The following is a 19,579-nucleotide window of genomic DNA, read 5'->3' on the forward strand; positions in this document are numbered from 1 at the left end:
CCACCCCCCCTTCCCGCCCGCCCGCCCGCCTCTGATCATGTTGACATATTCGCACGGCACGGAGCGGTGGGGATGCTTTGCTGCAGCGTTACAATTTCCGACACCTTCTTTTTATAACTCGCCTCGGTCCCCCTCCGCTCGACCTGTCAAAACCACGCCTATGGAGCCACACAATTGGTCCGAAAGCGTCAAAGAGCCAATCAAGTATGCGGCAGCTGCCCTGCAACGCCGCACAACACAGCCATTCCATCCCGGCGCAGCCGAGCGCGCTGGCTCAGACACACACGCACTCACACCGGGGATTCTTGGAGCCCAGCGCCGCTTTCGCTCGCTCGCTCTCTCCCTCCGCGGCTCCTTCTCTCGCACTCGCTCACTCTCCCACTCGCTCTCAACACCCCCCTCCTCTCTCTCACACACACATACATACCCGTCTCTCTCTCTCTTTTCTCTCTGTCTCGCTCTTCCTTGCAGGAACTTGCAAGGGTTGGGAGGGCGTAGAAGAGCGATCAAGGCTCCCCAGTTTTGCAAATCGCTATCGTTAAGGCTTTTTAAAAAATTATTTTTAAAAAAAAATTGAAAGAGGACAGGGGGAAAGAAGGGAGGAGAGATCCGAGGAGGAACGACGGAGACGGGCGGCGGAGATTTTTTTCTTTTCTGGAATCCAAACTTTGGCAACAGCGAGCCGCGTGGGGGGAGGGGAAAACGGAAGCTGCATTCTCTCTCTCTCTCTCTCTCTCTCTCTCTCTCTCTCTCTCTCCAACTTTTAGCGCTGCGAGGAGCCTGATTAGAAACAAGAGGCTTCCCCCCCCCATTCACAATTTCTCTTCTCTTCTCCCTCTCATTCACGCACACACAAACACACTCCACCTTTACAGAAGCTTTCGGCGGGGCGTTGAATATAAGGAGGGGGGAAGCATAAGAAAGAGCGGAAGGAAAAAAAAACCTTCCGACCTCAACGTTTGCAAGAGACCCACCAGAGAAAGAAGGTGACTTCTTCTTTTTCGAGGCGTTCCTTTTCCCTGCACGACCGAACCCTCCTTTCCTCCGTCGCCTTCTCCAGAAGTAGCGGCGAAATCTGGCCGAAGTCCTTGCTGCTGCTGCTTTCTCTACCGCCACCCCTTCCTCTTTCGAAACCGACCATTCTTAACATTATAATTCAACCCTTGTGAAAAAGCGATCGCTGAGGAGGAGGAGGAAGAGGAGGAGAAGGAGCTTCTCAGCCAGGCGCAAAGACACCCTGGCGGGTTCCGGGTGACAAGATGCCTCCTGCTTTCGACTCGGGCGCTGGGACTCTCTGGTGACTCGCCTATGTCACTCTCCGGCACCCCCCGCCCTGGTCGCTCGCCTCCTCTTCGGACGGCCCTCTCGCCTTCCTCTCTCTCTCCTCCTCTTCCTCCCTTTCCCTCCTTCTCTCCTTCTTCTGGGAATCGTGGCCCGACGATGAGCTCGTAAGGGCCGCGCGCTCCAGGATCCAGGACTGCGTCCGGGCAGGCCGCTGGGAGCGAGGCAAGCTGTTGGATGAATCTCTCCATGAGAGAGCCCGTGATTCCTGGGACCAGCATGGCTTACCACCCCTTCCTACCTCACCGGGCGCCGGACTTCGCCATGAGCGCCGTCTTGGGTCACCAGCCGCCTTTCTTCCCGGCTCTGGCGTTGCCCCCCAACGGGGCCGCCGCCCTCTCTCTGCCGGGGGCTCTGGCCAAGCCCATCATGGATCAGTTAGTCGGGGCGACGGAATCCGGGATGCCTTTCTCGTCTCTGGGACACCAAGCCGCGGCTCACCTGAGGCCTTTGAAAACCTTGGAGCCGGAGGAAGAGGTAGAGGACGACCCCAAAGTCCACCTGGAAGCCAAGGAACTCTGGGATCAGTTCCACAAGCGGGGCACTGAGATGGTAATCACCAAGTCAGGAAGGTAAGGGAGATTTGCTCCTGGGCTATGGGAAACTATTGGGGGGGGGGTTCTTCTCCGTCTCGCCTCCCCCACCTCCGCGCACACCCGCCAACCCATTTCTCTCAAGCTGATTTCCAAGCAAACCAATCGTTTCCACTTGCAAAACAAGAAAATAAAAAGCTTAATATGGAATTAGGAAAATATCCAGAAAGCGACAGCTGACCGTGTGTGCTTGCAAAAGCCTTCACCAACCTCTGAAGGACAATGGGAATACTGTGTGTATACAATCTATGCAATGCATATAGCGATAGATAGATAGATAGATAGATAGATAGATAGATAGATAGATAGAATACAGATAGATACATAGATAGACAGATACATAGACAGACAGATATCTGCATCCAGGAATCGTGCACACACGCGCAACACTTTATCTGTGCACACCAAAGAGAGAACTGACCGCAGTGTTCGTGGGATATGTGCAATCATATAAAACTGGGCAGAATTTTGCACCGGGAATCTTTTAATAAAAAATGCAATAGCTCCCTTGGTGGCTTTGTTATGTCTGTAATTTCCTGCACTTTTTGCTGGGGAGCCAGACCCGTTGGAATGAATGGGGGCTTACTTCCAGGCAAAAACACACCCAGACGTAAAAGCAGGCTTTATCCTGCTCAGACTTTCTTTAGCAGTTAAGTCTTTCCACGCTCGAAGCAGATCCAGCCTAGTTACTTCCAAGCAAATCTATTCGGAGGTAGAACTCTTCGACTGGAATTTTAAAAGCACATTTGAACCCTCATCCCCCGAAAATAACATTGCTCTTCTGTAAATGTGGATATTTTGAACTCAGGATTTCAACTGCTAGGGAAATCCAGGTGTAGGGCCCGAAATTTGTGGAGCAAGTGAAAATATTCTAGCACTGGAGTTGATAATAAAACAGAGCGTTTGGAACTAAGGGCTTCCTTACCCCGTAAAAAGTTTGTAAGCTGTACTTAAAACTTAAGAGCTAAATGGCAGATTATGTATTTTCCCTAAACGTCCGCTCACAAATTACGAATAGTCGTAATTTATATAGAAACAATTGCCATTATTTCATTCCAACGCGGAAAGTGAAAATATAACCCTGATGCAGATTCCTCAGGTTCACATTTACGATGCCAGGTTCATTTCAAACTGCTTTTTTTTTTTAAAAAAAATAATCAAGTCCCCAAGAAGGCTGAAAAAAAGTAAGGAGACTTTGGATCTGTGGCCAAAGTTTCCCCCCCAAGAAGGCTTATCTACTGTTTGCTTTCTTATTTGGGCAGCTACTTTGTAAGGAGGCTTTGCAGACTTCAACAGCTCGCTACAACAAAATCACACGTCTTTGCAATTTGGAAATCAACTTAAGAATGTGGGGAAGGGGTGGCAACCATCTTTCAAGTCCTCCAATTTCGTTGGCCTTGGACTATTGTTGCACGCTAAATACTACGGATATGCGTCTCCCTCCATGCCCAAACCAGAGGAGATTATTTTGCGATTTTTTAAAAAAAAAAAAGAATTAACATGGATTATTCACAAAGGATCCCTATTATCATTTTTATTTTGCACAATAGCAACCAGTCGAGAGAATCTGAGAGTATAGTTCCTTGCTAAGGTTGGGGGTGGGTGGGGATACTTTTGCACAAGAATATGCGGCTGAGTGATACGCTACGACGCTTCTCTCTTTTAAAAAATACATATATTTTAATATAAGTAAAATCTTCGCCTTCTTTGTTTTGTGCTCTGTCTGTCTCTGTCTCTAGGAGAATGTTTCCACCCTTTAAAGTGAGGTGTACTGGCCTGGATAAGAAGGCCAAATATATTTTGTTGATGGACATAGTGGCGGCTGACGATTGTAGATATAAATTCCACAATTCCCGGTGGATGGTGGCCGGGAAAGCCGACCCTGAAATGCCAAAGAGAATGTATATCCATCCAGATAGCCCGGCGACCGGAGAACAGTGGATGTCTAAAGTCGTGACTTTCCACAAACTTAAACTGACTAATAACATTTCGGACAAACACGGATTTGTGAGTGATTTTTAATTTATTCCCCCCCCCCCCTGTAACGTAACCTCCTGGTTCTTTAAACGCCGCCCCCGCTCACAAACACCACGCGTTTAAAACAAAGCAAAACATATATTTGCAAGGTGGAGAGATCAGCTTTGATCGACCCTCGGTCACGCTGCAGGGATTGGGGGGTGGGAAACCTATTCGCTAAAAAAGCTTTGCAGAGGCCCAACGAGACTGACGTTTGATTTCGATCCCTTCCAGATTTCTAAAGGAAGGGAGGGGGACGAGAAATGACTTCATATTTGGGCACTTTGGCCGATCTGCTTATAATAATATCATAATTGGTTTCTGTGTGCATGTGTTTCAGGGAGGGAAAGCGGGGAGGCATCGCAGGATGAGGGTCATCGTTCCCTTTCCAATGTTATAAATCTAATTAGGAAACTTCCCGGGCAAAAAAAAAATATCCTGCACTCTTGCTCCGATTCAGCTCTAAATGGGCAGGATCCGAACTCTAGTTAAATCGCAGGGAGGGAGAGTAAGGGGGGAAAGCAGCTTAACTCCAGGAAATCTGGGGTTTGTTTTATAACTTTTCTAGGGCAAAACTGATTTAAGAGCCAGCCAGTTGCAGAATGGGGGGGGGGGGGAGGACACAGGATGCAGATAAAAAATAGGGAGGTGGAGGAGAGAAGAGGAAGAAGGGATGACAGAAGATAAATACTGTACACCTCCCCACCACAAAAAAAACCCACCCCAAACCACTCAAATTAAAATAAATTTCTTTGGGATTCCAGCCGGATTTTATCCCTTTCCTAACCGACTTAGACCCATGTCTAAGCTCGGGTCGCTTTACAGTATTATTATTATTTCCTTTCCTCAATTCACAACCCTGTCTGTGTACCAGATAGGAAAGTGAACTTTCGGGCAAGGCAGCTCCTCCAGCGAAGTGCAGAAAATGAGGTCATTCCTTCTGGCGAGGTTTTCTTGGGAAGGAAAAAGGAAGAAACGGGGAGATCCTCGTTTCAGCTTGGCTGGCCTTGGCTGATCTTCCTGAAAAGCCTCAGCTCTCTCTCTCTCCCCCCCCCCCCCGCCCTTGGCCCGCTTGGAGCTTGCTCAGAAAACCACTCCGCTCCCTCGCGCTTCCTTTACATCTCCTCGCCAGTCAACTAATGACCCGGGCTTAGCTCTCTCTCTCCTACTGGGCTGGAAGACAATTATTATGATTGGTAGTGTTATTTTAAAGCAAAATATTTCCAAGCAACGGTGGTTCTAGATGTGTAGAAGGAAGAGAGGAAAGAAAGAAAGAAAGAAAGAAAGAAAGAAAGAAAGAAAGAAAGAAAGAGGGCGGCTAGGATTTGGAGGCCTAAATGCAGGCTTTGCTGATGTTCCTCCTTTCGTTTTGACGGAGTCTGGATGCGCCTGCTTGTCTGTCTGTCTCTGACCCCCCCCCCTCCCGCACCCGCAGACCATATTGAACTCAATGCACAAGTACCAGCCTCGCTTCCACATCGTCCGGGCCAATGATATTCTGAAACTGCCTTACAGCACCTTCCGCACTTACGTTTTCCCCGAGACAGAATTCATTGCGGTGACTGCGTATCAGAACGATAAGGTAAGAAAGAGTCGCTGTGGAATGCATTTAAGGGAATGAGGGTGGAGCGGTGGGTAGGGGGTGGCGAGAGAGATGGGTGATATTGAGCCTCTGATCGTTATCTGATTTGGCATTAATGGCTTAGGAAAAAATTGGGCCTTGTCTCCTAGCGCCCCCCCCCCCCATATCACTTCGGCCACTTTAGAAAGAAAGTTAAAAGAAGGAATTAAAATTGTTCTAATTTTCGACATTCGGTGTATCCAGAGAAAACTAGTAAGAGGTGGTGGAGAGGAAAATAGATGTGTTTGTAGTGTGAGAGAAAGAGAGAGCGCTTTAAAAAGATATCCGACTTTCTCTTTCGGTGTGCGAATGTGATTTTCGAGGAAACAGAACCCTAATCAGAGCATATACATTAGTTTACTTAAAAATACAACAACGACAGGGGCAACCAGGCCCCCAAATGTAGGTCTGGTTCATATTATCCACCCCCCCCCTTTATACTGCAGTGTTTTTATTAATAGTTTTGGAGTAGGGTTGGTTTTTTTAAGGGGCAGGGGAAAGAAATATGCTTTTAGCACCTAGCAGCGTTTAATAAGAAGGACATGGCCCATTCTGATTTGAGGATGCGGTGGGGATAGAGGTGTAGTTGTCAAAGATACCCTATCCTCAGTTATCACCAAGACTCCTGTTTGCGGGAGGCCGCCTTGCCCACCAAAGTGGTCTAAACTGGGAGCCTGGCGCGGTCTAAATTTATGGTAATGAATTCAAGGCGAAGGACCCGGGAGACTTCGACTAGCCAGCCTTAGTTTCATTTCGTTTTTATTTTTTCCCCCTCGCTGTAAATTAGTACTTTTGGTATTTGGATTCCCAAACTCGAGTGCGGTGGTTTATGGAGCTTTGGCAGCGCTGCAAGATGGAAACCCCAGTGTGTACTTTGAATGTGTGTGTGTGTGTGTGTGTGTGCGCGCGCGCTTAATTCTACTGGCGGAGCTCCTTGGACACTTTAGCTCTCCTGAAATCAATGTGGCTCGTGCCTGAACTCAGGATCGAGGTGGAAGTTGGCAGGATATGGTGTTGGACGAAAGCGTGTGCTTTGGAGATGGGAGGGAGAGGGATCTGATGCCGTGTTTCTGCTCCTGTTGGGAAATCGAGGCTTGGCTTGAGGAGGCCCCACGAAGAAGTCAAACGTGCTAGGGACTAGCCGCTTAACAGAACTTTTGTTTGATACGATCGCCGAGGTGTGTTGGGGAGGGAGAGACAAAGGAGGCTCGCTCTCCTCCTCTGGGGCGAGCGGATCTCGCTTGACTGAATTGGCCCCGTGCTCGGCCCGCGGAAGCCTTTCTCGTCCCCATTCGAGCGGGAAGCCCCTTGTCCGACTGCCCTGCAGTGGCGTGTGAAAGCGGTGTTGTAATGGAGCCAAAGGCCCCCTCTTTCCTGGCGTTATCTCGAGCGATCTCTCGCAAGAGGTCAGAGAACCCGCATTCCAGCGCTCACCTAGGCGGCCCCCGTCGCCTTCATTAAGCACTTTCTGAGCAATTGGAAGGTAATGGATTGACTCCCTGACATAGGTCCCTTTCTTGCGTTTTACTCCTGTTTTTTAATCGCTGGGGGAACAGATCCCAGGGTCTGGCGAAAGGAGTCAGGGGAGGTGTGTGTGTGTGAGAGAGAGAGAGAGAGAGAAAGAAAGAAAGAAAGAAAGAAAGAAAGAAAGAAAGAAAGAAAGAAAGAAAGAAACAGGCAAGAAGGACAGTGAGATTCATATTACACACATGTAATATTTTATGTTATGTTATGTTATTATATAGCAAATAATATTGTATACATATGACATGCACTGTGGCAGTATTTAACCCCCACCCACCCCCATCTCAAAAGGTCTCTGCACTTCTGTAGAAAATGGGTAATGCTTGTTTAATCCTTAGCATGTCCCACTGCGCTCAATGGGTATCCCTTCAAACTAAGGGTGCAGAGGATTGTAGCCTAAACTTAGAAAGGGGAGAGCGTGAGATCAAAACTTTGGGCTCTTCTTCCCACCCACCAAAAGAGGTGGCAGCAATGATTTCAAAAATTAAGCAGGTGCCGAACTTTGTGCACCCAGTGATTTCTTTGAAAGCCCAAAGCGCTGGACATGGGCCGGATCCTTGAAGAGAGAAAAGGGCATTGCAGTCTTGAAAAGGAAAGGAAAAAGCAACCAGGTGCAGATGTTGTTGATTTCCTCCCACCCATCCTTTTTAGAGTTTGCAGAGGTGAGGGGGGAGCAACATGCCTGTAATATGTTTGCGTAGTATTTATTCAGAGCTCGCCCCCCCCTCTTCAACCTCCAGCACTGCGTGCACACACGCACACACACATAAGCACGTGGCCCGTGGACGGTAATTACATAAAGTATTTTATTATAGCAAGCGGGTGACCACCATTCCTTTGCGGTTTAATTATGGCAGGTAAAGAGTTGAAACTGAAACATAACTTTAATGGATAGCCAGGGCGGCACGTTCCACTCATTCCTCCGCCAGGGTTCCCCCCTCAACACACACACACTCTAAGGCTGAGGCAACCAGCCACTGCAATTGAACTGGCAGAGGTGCATGAAAATGGCCTTTCATGCTGGAGGGGGGGGGGCAGCCCTAGGATCCTGGGCTCTTGGCCGTAACAATGTCACATGGTTCAGTTTGTGGGTCTTCTGCTAAGGGTGTTGCTTGGGGCTTTTGGAAAGAAACTTTGAGACATAGTTTGGGATGAAAGCTGTTGAGGCCCCCTGCATTATTCCCCTTGCTTTGAGTAAGGGCACGCATGGGAGAACTACCCCGCCTGGGTTGGACTATGAAATTAGAGGTTCAATAGGCTGGAAAATAACCTTTATTTTCTGTGCTTGGATCACACCCTTCCTCCATTCAGGGTTTCACCACCTCAGAAAGCTGCCTTATTTATAGAGTCAGACCGTTGCTTCAGCCACCTCAGTGTTGTCTACACTGACTGGCAGCTGCTCTCCAGGGTTTCTGGCCAGGAGTCCCGGGGATTGAACCTGGGACCTTCTGCACGCAAAGCAGTTGTTCTCCCACTGAACTAAGGCATTTCGCTTTGATCCTTGCGTGCAGTAAATCGCACAGAGAGCTGCTTACTAACTAAGCAAGTTTTCTCCTGGTTTCCAGAGTCAAATATTTAGGACCAGGATCTTTCCCTGCACCTTTTCCAGCGCCCCAACCATTACACCATGCCCCCCTGAAAATCTGGGTCCACTTCGAGATTCCGTTCTTACACATTTTTTCATTTCATTTCTTTTTTCCCTCCTTTCTTTTTTTATGTAAAAATAGATAACTCAGTTAAAGATCGACAACAACCCGTTTGCCAAAGGCTTTCGAGACACGGGGAATGGGAGGCGAGAGAAAAGGTAAGGGGGGCTATCGCAGTAGAGTGTGGGGTGTCTGTCCAACTTGCTATTAGCGTGTTCAGTCTGGTTTTGAAATGCTCCTATTGTAGGGTTTGTCCAAGGATCTTTAAAGCACACAACTCTCATTGGGATGAGTGCTGGTGGAGGGAGGGAGGGTTCCTAGCCTTAGTGGAATCTTTTTTTAGAAAGTGATATTTGTAAACGCCCAAAGGTGTGTTCACTGCCACCCGAGGGAGACGTACACAGCTTAGGACACGTGTTTGCCATTGTCGAAATGTGGAACACAAGAGGCTGTGGAGAGGGAGTGGCTGGCAGTAGTTTACCCAAAGCCATATTCTAATGAGACGTTGCACTAACCTGATCCTGCATGCATTTAAATTGAAGTAAGCCTTGAGTTCCTTCCAAGGGGTGTTTTAACAGCAGGTAGTGTCAGTGAAGAGGAAAACAAGCATCTCTTAGCCTTTCTTAGAGTTAAAGGAGCTTTCCTGTGTGTGTTATCTTTGCACAATACACATTCAGGGCAAGGTAATTGGGTGTGGATATTTGTTTTGGAAGGCACTCTTCAAAGGGAAATATTTCTGTGTTTTGAGCAATGAACAAAAAAATGTCAAGTTAAAAAAACACAATTCCCCTAAAATCCGCAATGACCCAGCCTGTATTTCGAAGCCCCATTTAAGACCTCCTTATTTAAAATTCCTCCTTTCAATTTTAAAACCAATTGCTTCATTTCGACTTGTAAGGTGCCCAGTATTTAATTTTGATTTTACAGACACTCATACATTTAGGGATCAGGGAGAGAGCTGGCTCCTGCAAGCATTATTCATAATTCCTCTCTTCAAAATAAAAATAAACTGAACAATAACTTCCTAGTAGCCGTTAAAAACTCAGATATCCCAGGAATAGTCCAGCAACTTGGAATAGCTGATCGCTGCTGGGCTATGGTTGCCCAAAACTCACCCAACCCAGCTCAACTCTTCATTTAGTGACAGATTTGCTCTGCCTCCACCCTGCAAGAACCCATTTTTCACTCTTCCCAAACTCTGAGGAGATCAGCCGCCCCCTATCAGATGTTTAGTTTCTCTAAGCATTTGTGGATTTCTGAGATTACATCTAGACATGAAGAAGAAGAAGAAGAATATCATATTGAGGTTGTCCTTGCCATGCTCTGATGGCAACTCATTCAAGTTCTTCCCTTCAAAGCTCTACCTAAACACTTCCCCTTGGAAAAGGAATGGAATTCTTTCCAAAAGAACTTTTCTTTGGCTTCCAGAATCCCAGCTCCAAACCTGAAACTTGAAATTCTCTTACTCCTAGAGAAACCCGCCTTCTTTCCACTGAACTGACGCCAAAGGCCCTTTGATCTTCAGAAAAGCCTGTTGACCTTTGCGGGCATCGTCCGAAGTAAATAACACTGTGGTGCTCAAAGCCCCTTTCTTAAAACGGGCTGACTTGCCTAGAAACCCTTTGCGACTCTAGTGCCAGGCCAGTAGGCTGGGCAAGCCTGGCTTCGATGATAAGCATATCCGCAGGGATCACAATCATATTTATTGATTTTATTTAAAACATCCTGTTTGATTCCATTGGACATCTTTCCTTGTCCATTGGCCTGAATGGGGCACCAGCTGGTTTTTTCTTTTGTAAACAGTCTTTTGCAGTGCCAGCTGATTTGATTTAGAGAGGTATTATGGTCTGGAGCGAGTAGTATGTGTTCGCGAGTTTCCTCCCTTCTCCAGCGACTTTTAAACCAACCAACTTTTCTCCAGGAAGCAACTGACCCTCCAATCCATGCGAGTCTATGATGAGAGGCAGAAGAAAGAAAATGGGACATCGGACGAGTCCTCAAGTGAGCAGACAGCTTTCAAATGCTTTGCCCAGTCAACCTCCCCTGCAGTATCCACTGTGGGCACATCGAATCTCAAAGGTGAGGTAGCTCCCTACTTGCCTTTGCCCCTCCCCCCACTCTCTGTGCACTCCCCCCCCCATTTCCCTCCCCCCTCCTTTCTATTTCTTGGTTATTACCATTTCCAGGGTGGGGGGGGGGTTGGTGGGGGGAGGAGGCAGCATTTGAAGGGAGTTTGGCTGAAGATCAGCCTCCGCTTGGAAGGAGGGGGAAAAAGTTTCGAAAAATAAAATAAACCCAATTTTGAAACTGCTCCAGATATTTTTAAATAGGAGGGGGAAAAACACTTTTCTCCTTTCCGTCCTGTATCTATATTTCTTCTGTGGTTTGAACAGAGTCAGCCAACACTGACTAAAGCTTCGGAGCAAAGGCAGACCACGGGGCAAAAGTTCAAAACTGCAACCAGTCCATTCATAACCATATTGGAATTTCTGAATAAGGGCGGGGGGTGGGGGGTGGCGGAACCCTGCAACCAATCCATTCATGCGCTTATTGGAATTTCTTATTAAGGTGGAGGGGAAACCTCCTGCAACTAATCCATTGAAAACCTTAGTGGGATTTTGCAACAAGGGAAAAGACAGACAAAAAAATCTCCATTAAAAAAATCAACAAATTTCCTATGCTTTTGAGGACAACGCTTCGTCAGACTCATTTCATCAGACTCAGTGTGTTGTAGTGGTTAGAGCACTAGACTGGAATCTGGGATACCAGGGCACTCCTATACCGCCCCCCCTCAGCCAGAAGGCTTGCTGGGTGACCTTGGACCAGTCACTTTTTCTCAGCCTAGCCTACCTCACAGGGTTGTTGTGAGAATGAAATGGGACGGAGTGAATCGCGTGTGTCACCTTGAGCTGCCTGGAGAAAATGTGGGAAATTAATGTCATAAAGTGTACGTGCGTTTCACAAGTCTTTAAGATGCCACAAGGCTCTTTGAAGCTTTGGGTTCAAGATGCTAATATAGCTAGCTCCCTAAAAGATTTTACGAAAAGGCTCCCTTTGTTTTCCTGACTCTAAAGGAGAACAGGCAAGAGGGAGGCACAGCCTGAGTCAAATTATCTCTCCTGTTCTCCCGTCATTCCACAAACCTATGGGCTGTAATGGGAGTTAAGCGGCTTCCAAGGAATCCTACATTTGCATGCGTACATAAAAGTCTTCAAGTTACTTTAGGCGGCCCATCTTATCCCCACTTTGGTGGAAGGAAGCCCCATTGAATTCAATCGGGTGTCCTGAGTCGTGTTCCAGATGGTGCCCTGGTCTTCTCAAGCAAGCGTGCATAGGATTGCAGCCTTAAAAACACATACACAGCCTTAAAAACACAGATGGAATGCACCCTTTTTTTTCTTTTTAACCCCCTCATTTGTTACCAAAAAAATTGCTTGAACTTTGGTTCTCTCAGGTGCCTGCCCTGTGAAAGCAGAAAACAAATGGCAGGGGATTTCAAGCTCATGTAAGCAGGCCCTGTGTCTGAGGCAAGAGAGAAGCCAGACCCTAAACGTTTAACTTTCCCTTGCGTTGGGAAGGAGGCGAGATGTTCCAACAGAGCACAGGAGAGGGGAATAAAAACCTGGGAGAAATAAAAGCTGGGGGGATTAATATGATCCTCCCCCTGCCCCCAAGCCTCTCCTCTCCTCTCTCCCTCACCCACTTCAGTTGGACGTTTATTGTGGAAACAAGGAGATAAAGTGAGCCTGGAGACCAGACGGGAGGGGGAATAGGCTTACTTACGTGTATCAACCTAACATTTGGGAAGCTCAGCTCCGAACAAGTCTGTTTGAATTCGTCTAGTAGTCCTTCCTTCAGAGGCGGTAAACATGATGGAACGCTTCACCAAGGGGTGGGGAAGGAAGAAGGAATTCCACCGAATAAAAAAATGTTTAGGTTAGGGGAACAGGCAAGGCTAGAACCGTAATAGGCTACTTTTCTACCTGCAGAGATCCCCCCCCCCCCAGCCTTGTAAGATGGTGGACTGAACTGAAGTCAACTGGTGATAGCTCAGCTAAAGTCTTTAGGAATAGTAGGCCAATATATATATAAGATTTAGTGGAGTGGAGGGTGTATATTCCAGGCCAGGCAGAAGGCTGGCAGGGTAAGTTTGCTTGTGTGTATGTATTTGTGTGTGTGTGTGTGTGTATACACACACGCGCTCTTGGAATTAGGATTTTATTTGCATTGAGCTGTGCCTCCAAAACTAGAGGGGTTCAGCTCCAAGAGGTGCGTCCTGGACCTCCCAGGAGAAGGGGCGCCTGGCTGAGCAACGGCTCCATCGTATTTGCTCTCCGACTGACCCTCTCCCTTCTTTCCGGCCCCCAGATCTGTGTCCCAGCGAGGGGGAAAGCGACACGGAAAGCAAAGACGACCCCTCGGAGGCCAACGACTCCTCCGGGAAGATCTCCACCACCACGGCTGCCATTGCCACCAACAGCAGCTCCTCGGGCTCCGGAGGAGGAGGAGGAGACCCACGGGAGAAGAGCAGCCCCTCCAAAGTGACCCTCTTCCCCCCTGACTCGGCAGGCGGCAGAGGCAGCCGGGAGAGCGCCCCCAAGGCTCCCGCAGACTCAGCTCGGCACAGCCCGGCCACCATCTCCTCCAGCACCCGGGGCCTCGGCGGGGAGGAGGTGAAAAGCCCCTCGAGGGAGGACTGCAGGGGCCTGGCCAAGGAGCCCTTCGCCCCGCTGACGGTCCAGACGGACAGCGCTGCCCACCTCGCCCACCAGGGCCACTTGTCCAACCTGGCGTTCTCCCATGGCCTGGCCGGGGGGCAGCAGTTCTTCAACCCGCTGAGCAACGGGCACCCTCTGCTCCTCCACCCCAGCCAGTTCGCCATGGGCGGCGCCTTCTCCAGCATGGCCGGGATGGGCCCCCTGCTGGCTACAGTCTCCGGGGCCTCGGCAGGAGTTACCGGGCTGGACAATACCGTGATGGCCACGGCGGCGGCTCAGGGATTATCCGGAGCGTCAGCGGCGGCTGCAGCGGCGGCGGCGGCTTTACCTTTTCATCTGCAACAGCACGTCCTGGCCTCGCAGGTAAATTATTGCGGTGGATGTGTAGAATTATTTTATTTTTTTGCCCGTGTGGGAGTTCTCCCCTCACTAAGGCAGAAGCTATTTGGGAGTCTTTTGAGGCAGATCATTACCCGGGAGTTCCCCTTTCTCCCCGCCCCCGCCCCCATTCTTTGTCTTGTCCATTGGAGCCAACTCCTAGGGGTCGAGGGGTCTTCACCCCCCCAATAAAATATTTGAGGGGGCCTCCCGAAAGTTGATAGGCATTGCCATTCAAACGGTGTCCGTGCGTGGCATGTGATCTATTATGTGATCTATTATGCGGGGCAGGGCTTACTTGCCCCCCCCCCATGGGCGTAGCCAGGATTTATTTTTTTGAGGGGGGCTTTATGTTCGGGGGCAGAACCAAATTATCAGCGACACAATTGGTCAGTTAGTTAAGTATTTTTTTTATTTACTTACTTGATTGGGGTGGGGCAACTGCCCCCCTTCAGCCCATGGCTACTCCCATGCCCCCCCGTATTTTATTCAAGTTGGCACCCCCGTCTTGTTCCAACAACAATCCTCTAATGGATTTCAGGCGAAGGGTCGTAGCTGGGCGGTAGAGCATCGGGTTTGCATGCGCAAGACTTTAGGTTCCATTCCTGCATCTCCCGGTAACGCTGCCTGAACTCTTGAAAAGGCGCTGCTAGTTAGGATAGGCAGTCCGGATGTAGGTGCCCCAATGGTCTAACTAAGGAGGCCTGCATTTCTCAGTGGCAGAGCGTCTGCAGAAAGTCCCGGGTTCAATTCCTAGTTTGTGAAGGTAGGGCCAGGAAGTATACCCCGCCCGAAGCTCTGGAGAGCAGCTGCCAGTCCGTGTAGACAATAGGGAGCTAGATGGACTAAGGGTCTGCCTCTGCATAAGACAACTCCCTGTGTTCCATTTCTCCTGCGATGGTGGTCCTAAGGAGTGAGCTAGAGGAAGATTATTGTGTGTGTCTGTTTTAGCGGACTCTTCGGTGGCATGTTTAAAAGAGTTCAGATGGATTCTTTATTCGCAGAAGAGAGAAAAGTATGCAAGCATGCCCTGTCACTCTCACCTTCCCACTCACTGCTAAAACCATATAGACCGGAGCCATTTCAGATCAGACTTTTTAAAGCTTCGGCTTTCAAATTCTGCGCGTGTGCGCGCGTTCCTGGAGTTTCTTTTTAAGGGTATTATTATTATTGTTAATTTATTTATTTCCCTCTTTTTAAATAACCTCTAAGGAACTCTGGGTAGCCTAGGCTGGTTATTCTATTCCATCCTCACAACAACCCTGTGAGGAAGGAGAGAGCCATGTTAGCACAGAGGGAGAGAGCTGCAAGTTCAACCCGTGAATATTATGACCGAGAGAGGGGATTTGAGTGCAGCTGTGCTCTGGCAAAGGCCGGTATCAGAGGAAAAGCGAGGTGCTTCGTTTACTGACTATATTTAAAGGGTTTGTTTTTTGTGTGTGTTTAATTTCAACACTCTCACGTGCACACAAACGCCCTAGCTCTCTCCCCAACACAAATGCGCTCTCTCTCATACACACTTAAACTGAAGCTCAACAGGCGTTCGTCAGGATGAGGGAAAGGGCACAGGGAATCGACGACAGATAGGGAATCTAGGACAGGCCATCCTCCATAGCTCTCTCCGACCACATTTTACAAGCTAAAGAGTTTTTGACTCGCTTGAAAGCGATGCCAACATTTCCTTTCCCAAAAGGCGTTTTGTCCGAGAGAGAGGGAGGGAGAGCGCAGAGGCTTTTCTCTCTCCCCGCCCCCCCCCCACTCCTCGCCGTCTCTTTCCTCTCGAGGTGTTGACTCCCGCGGTTGGAATGGCAGCTGAGGGTGCTCAGCACCTTGAGAAGACAGATGATTGAAAAGGGATATTTTAAATAAATGGAGCTCCAGCTTGGCTCCGGGCCCTCGCGCTTCGAACTGCTGGTCCCGGCGCCAGGGAATGAAACGGCGCTTGGCTGAGAACCGCGTCTCGGAGGTTCTCCGGGGCTGGTTACTGCGTTTTCCCACGTGCATGGCGGCGTGGGGGGAGGGAGGGAGGGGACACACAAATACACACACACCGCTTGGTTCCTAACAGAACCTCGCTTTCCGTCTTCGCCTAGGTTGGTATTTGTTATGTGTTTGGGCGCATGTGTTTCCTTGCCTGTTTTCTTGCGCCAACGTGTATATACCTTTAACTGTGCCAATTACTGACCCGGCCGCTGCTTCTCTTGCAGGGCTTGGCTATGTCCCCCTTCGGAAGCTTTTTCCCTTACCCCTACACCTACATGGCAGCCGCGGCCGCCGCCTCGACAGCAGCCACCAGCTCCGTCCACCGCCACCCGTTCCTCAGCGCGGTGCGCCCTCGCCTGCGCTACAGCCCTTACTCCATCCCGGTGCCCTTACCGGACAGCAGCAGCCTTCTCACCACAGCCCTGCCCTCTATGGTCGGCGGGGCGGAAGGCAAAGCGGGCGCCTTGGCATCCAGCCCGGCCTCGGGAGCCTTGGACTCCGGCTCCGAGCTGAACAGCCGCTCTTCCACCCTCTCCTCCGGCTCGGCCGTCTCGCTGTCGCCCAAGGTTGACAAGGAAGCCACCAGCGAGCTGCAGAACATCCAGCGTCTAGTGAGTGGCTTGGAATCGAAAGGCGACAGAGCCCGGAGTGGGTCGCCCTAGAGGTGGGGAGAGGAGGAAGGTCCCCTCGCAGAAAAACCTCTCCATCCCCCCCACAGTCTCTGGGCTAGGGACCCCTCTTTTCCCTTCCCTCCCTCATTTCTCTGGCCGCCTGCTAGAACTCGCCACTGCCTCTCCCAGTCCCAGTCAGTGGGACTGACCAGGCAAGGTTTTGTCCTGGAGGTTGCAGGGGGCGGGCGGGGAGCGACGAGCCTGGAGGCCGCTAACCGGACAGGGGGGGGGGGGAGAGGTCGCTCTTGGAAGCTGCTATTGTGAACCAGACTGTGGTGTCCACTGGAGGGGCGGTGGTGCGCACGTGGGGTCAGCGGATCCTGGGGAGAGGTGACCCCCACGGCCTCCCTCCCTTGTTTGTTTCTACCCCTGTCGACACACAACAAACGGAGATGAAAGGAGAAGACACCGAGGAGTGATCCCCGGTGTGTCCCGCCCCCCTGCTCCCCTTCAAACGGAGAAATGACTTTTTGCATATCAGTTCAAGCCTGACCACGGCCCATGTCAATCTTTGTTAAAAGAGGGGCGTGTCCCTTTAATACTCGAGTGACGTCTGTCAGCCTCTGTAAGGCTCTGTTTGCATGTTCCATTCTAAGCCTCATTATTTTGGATTTTTTTTTTAATTAAAAAAAAATTGCTTGCTTAAGTTCCAAGGGACTTTTTTAAAAAAACCCTCCCCCGCCCCCACGTTTATTCTCCACTTCTTCCCTTAGGAACAATTTAAAATGTAGTTGGAAAGATGAGAATTTTTTTTTAAGGGCCGTAATTTCCTTGAAGCGGTTCCCCACTCCCCCCCCCCTTTTACTGTATATGCAATAACAAGGTTTATAAACATAATAAGGAAGAAAAAAGAAAGGAAGAAAGAAGTGGACACTATGGATAAAGTATTTATGTAATTGATGGATAACTTGTAAATAAGTGGCATATGAGTACTCGAAATTAAAAAATTAATTTATTGATATTGTACATATGTCTGTAAATAAGGCCTGACGCTGTCTTCTTTTATCGTTTTCTTTCTCTCTCCAGTTGCTTTCATTTAAAATAAAATAAAATAAAATCCCTTGAAGAGAATTTAAAACGTATTAAGATAGCAGGAGTCCCTCAGCGAAATATATATATATAGTGTTTACATTTGTCATATTTTATTTGGATTCATTATGTCACCGGGGACATAATTTTGGTTGTTTATTTACCGGGGATAGAATGCAAACGGCAAAAATAAAATAAATTTTAGGGTTCGGTCAACCGGGAGACGGAGGGGAAGGAACGATTGTACAGTAGTGGGACTGCTGGGTTTTCTCTCCCTTCTAAAACTAGAAGCGCCGTCAGTAGAAATGGTTGAATAAGTACGTTAATTAATCACCAAAGCACTTCTGAGGCGGGTTTGTAAAAAGAGATAGCGGGAGGGCTGGAATTCTTGCCCAATTTAAAAAGCAAATATCTCGATCGATTCCTCCCTCTCTTCCTCAGTACGAGATATATTACCGCCACTATTCCAAACGAGTTTTTATTTTTCTCGTGCTAAACGTTGCCTTTGCTGGGAGGGGGTCCACATTGCCATGCTATGGCTACAAAGTCTGGTTCTAAGAACTAGGCAAACGAATATATATAGAAAACTTCTTAAGGATTTCCTCCCCAGTAATTCCCCCCTCCCTTCTATAAGGAAACAAAGCCTCTTAAAATCGCTCGAATATCAATTTTGTGTGTGTGTTGAAATCCTTAGGCCTCCGGTTATATGCCTGGGGAGTCTTTGGTTTGGTTTATAAATAACTTAGCGATTTCTTTCAGGGCATTTCTTGACTCAGAATGGCAAAAGTCCGAGAATGGAAGCTCTGTAGGATTTCCCCCCCTCCCTTTACTGGGGAAATATATATATATAACTAAATTCCCGAGGAGAGTGTCTTTCTCGCTTAAAAAAAAAAGTTTGAAGGACAACTTTTAAACTTAATAATAATTTGAAATGTGAATTACTTCCGAGTTAAGATTGTAAATCTTACTTGAGAGGCGCAAGTTTTCTTCAAAAGAACCCGACGTCCAGCCTAGTCCTACATTCCGATCGTAAGGCTGCAATCCTATTACACATACTTGCCCGGGAGTAAGTCCCATTGAGTTCAATAGGCCTTGTTTCAGAGTAGACTCGTATGTGCGGCTGAAACTTGGAAACTGCAGAGGATGATGAGTCTCTTCATCCCCGCGTTGGAAAATAAATAGAGTTGGGATTGAAAAGCCAAGTGCCTCCTCTTGTTTAATTGTTTGGTCTAAAAGTCTTGTAGAATAAATAGAGAAGAGCTGGGGTGTGTGAGAGAAAGGGAGAAACACCGTTAAAATGGAAACCATAAGTTTATCAAAATAAATAAATAAATGGGAGTCTAGGAGGGAAGGGCGGGGAATCAACAAAACTTCAAACTTTTTCCCCGGGTATCCAAAACGCGCCTGTATTTATGATTTGGGGCAATGTTTATAGAACGCCAAAGAGCCGCCAATGGAAGCAGCGAAGTCGTGGTTCAGTCGCGGATTCAGTTCTAAGCGACCCTCGCGAAGCCTTTGAAGGTCAGCTTGTGAATGGACAGGCAGATAAGACCGCTCAAGACCGCCGCTCTGTGAGCTCGCCAGCCCCTCAGCAGCCCGCCTTGATAAATTGTTGTTTTTAAGACCAGCCCGGAGAGTCTCTCCACGCCGTCGCCCGTGCGTTTCAACGTGAGCCAGCTGTAAATATTATAAAAGTTCACTTCCACTCTCTATCCTGTTACGTCGCCTCCACTCCCCCATCCTTTCCCCAGCCCTCTCGGAATTGTGTCACTTGGAGATAAACACCAGCCCGGTTGGTGAAAGTTGAATATATACAGAAGGATCTCCATTAACGGCCCCCTCGCTCTCAGCCCCACCGCCCCCCAGTCTCCGAATGGGTGTGTTTCCTCCCCAAATCTTTTATAGCACTTGATTTTTTTGGCTCTGGAGTTTTAAAGAGTGGATTGTGTGTGGCGAGGTATTGATCGTTGTCCCTAACTAATAATATTAATAAAGTTCGAAGTTTATGTACCTAGCTTTTTGTTCACATCCTCGGTCCCTTCGGGAGTTTCAGGGAGGG

At 48.6% G+C, this 19,579-nt stretch overlaps 1 protein-coding gene across 1 annotated transcript; it reads left to right on the forward strand.

The window, feature by feature from the left end:
• Positions 1–248: 248 nt before the first annotated feature.
• On the forward strand, positions 249–17,471 carry TBX3 (T-box transcription factor 3). Its single transcript, XM_083417456.1, has 7 exons — positions 249–1,913; positions 3,674–3,941; positions 5,386–5,532; positions 8,823–8,899; positions 10,663–10,820; positions 13,110–13,822; positions 16,045–17,471. Exons 1-7 carry the CDS (start codon positions 1,519–1,521, stop codon positions 16,480–16,482), a joined length of 2,196 nt encoding a protein of 731 aa, XP_083273582.1. The 5' UTR covers positions 249–1,518; the 3' UTR covers positions 16,483–17,471.
• The last annotated feature ends 2,108 nt before the right edge of the window (positions 17,472–19,579 follow it).

The sequence above is a fragment of the Podarcis tiliguerta genome (assembly GCF_965153285.1).
Source record: "Podarcis tiliguerta genome assembly, chromosome: 16".
Taxonomy (NCBI): Eukaryota; Metazoa; Chordata; class Lepidosauria; order Squamata; family Lacertidae; genus Podarcis; species Podarcis tiliguerta.

Excerpts from the sequence above, each read along its gene's own strand:
- TBX3 (XM_083417456.1), top strand. The coding sequence starts at position 1,519 with ATGAATCTCTCCATGAGAGAGCCCGTGATTCCTGGGACCAGCATGGCT. Across the intron at positions 3,942-5,385 it reads TTTCGGACAAACACGGATTT|ACCATATTGAACTCAATGCA; the intron begins GTGAGTGATTTT and ends CCGCACCCGCAG. Across the intron at positions 13,823-16,044 it reads AGCACGTCCTGGCCTCGCAG|GGCTTGGCTATGTCCCCCTT; the intron begins GTAAATTATTGC and ends CTTCTCTTGCAG.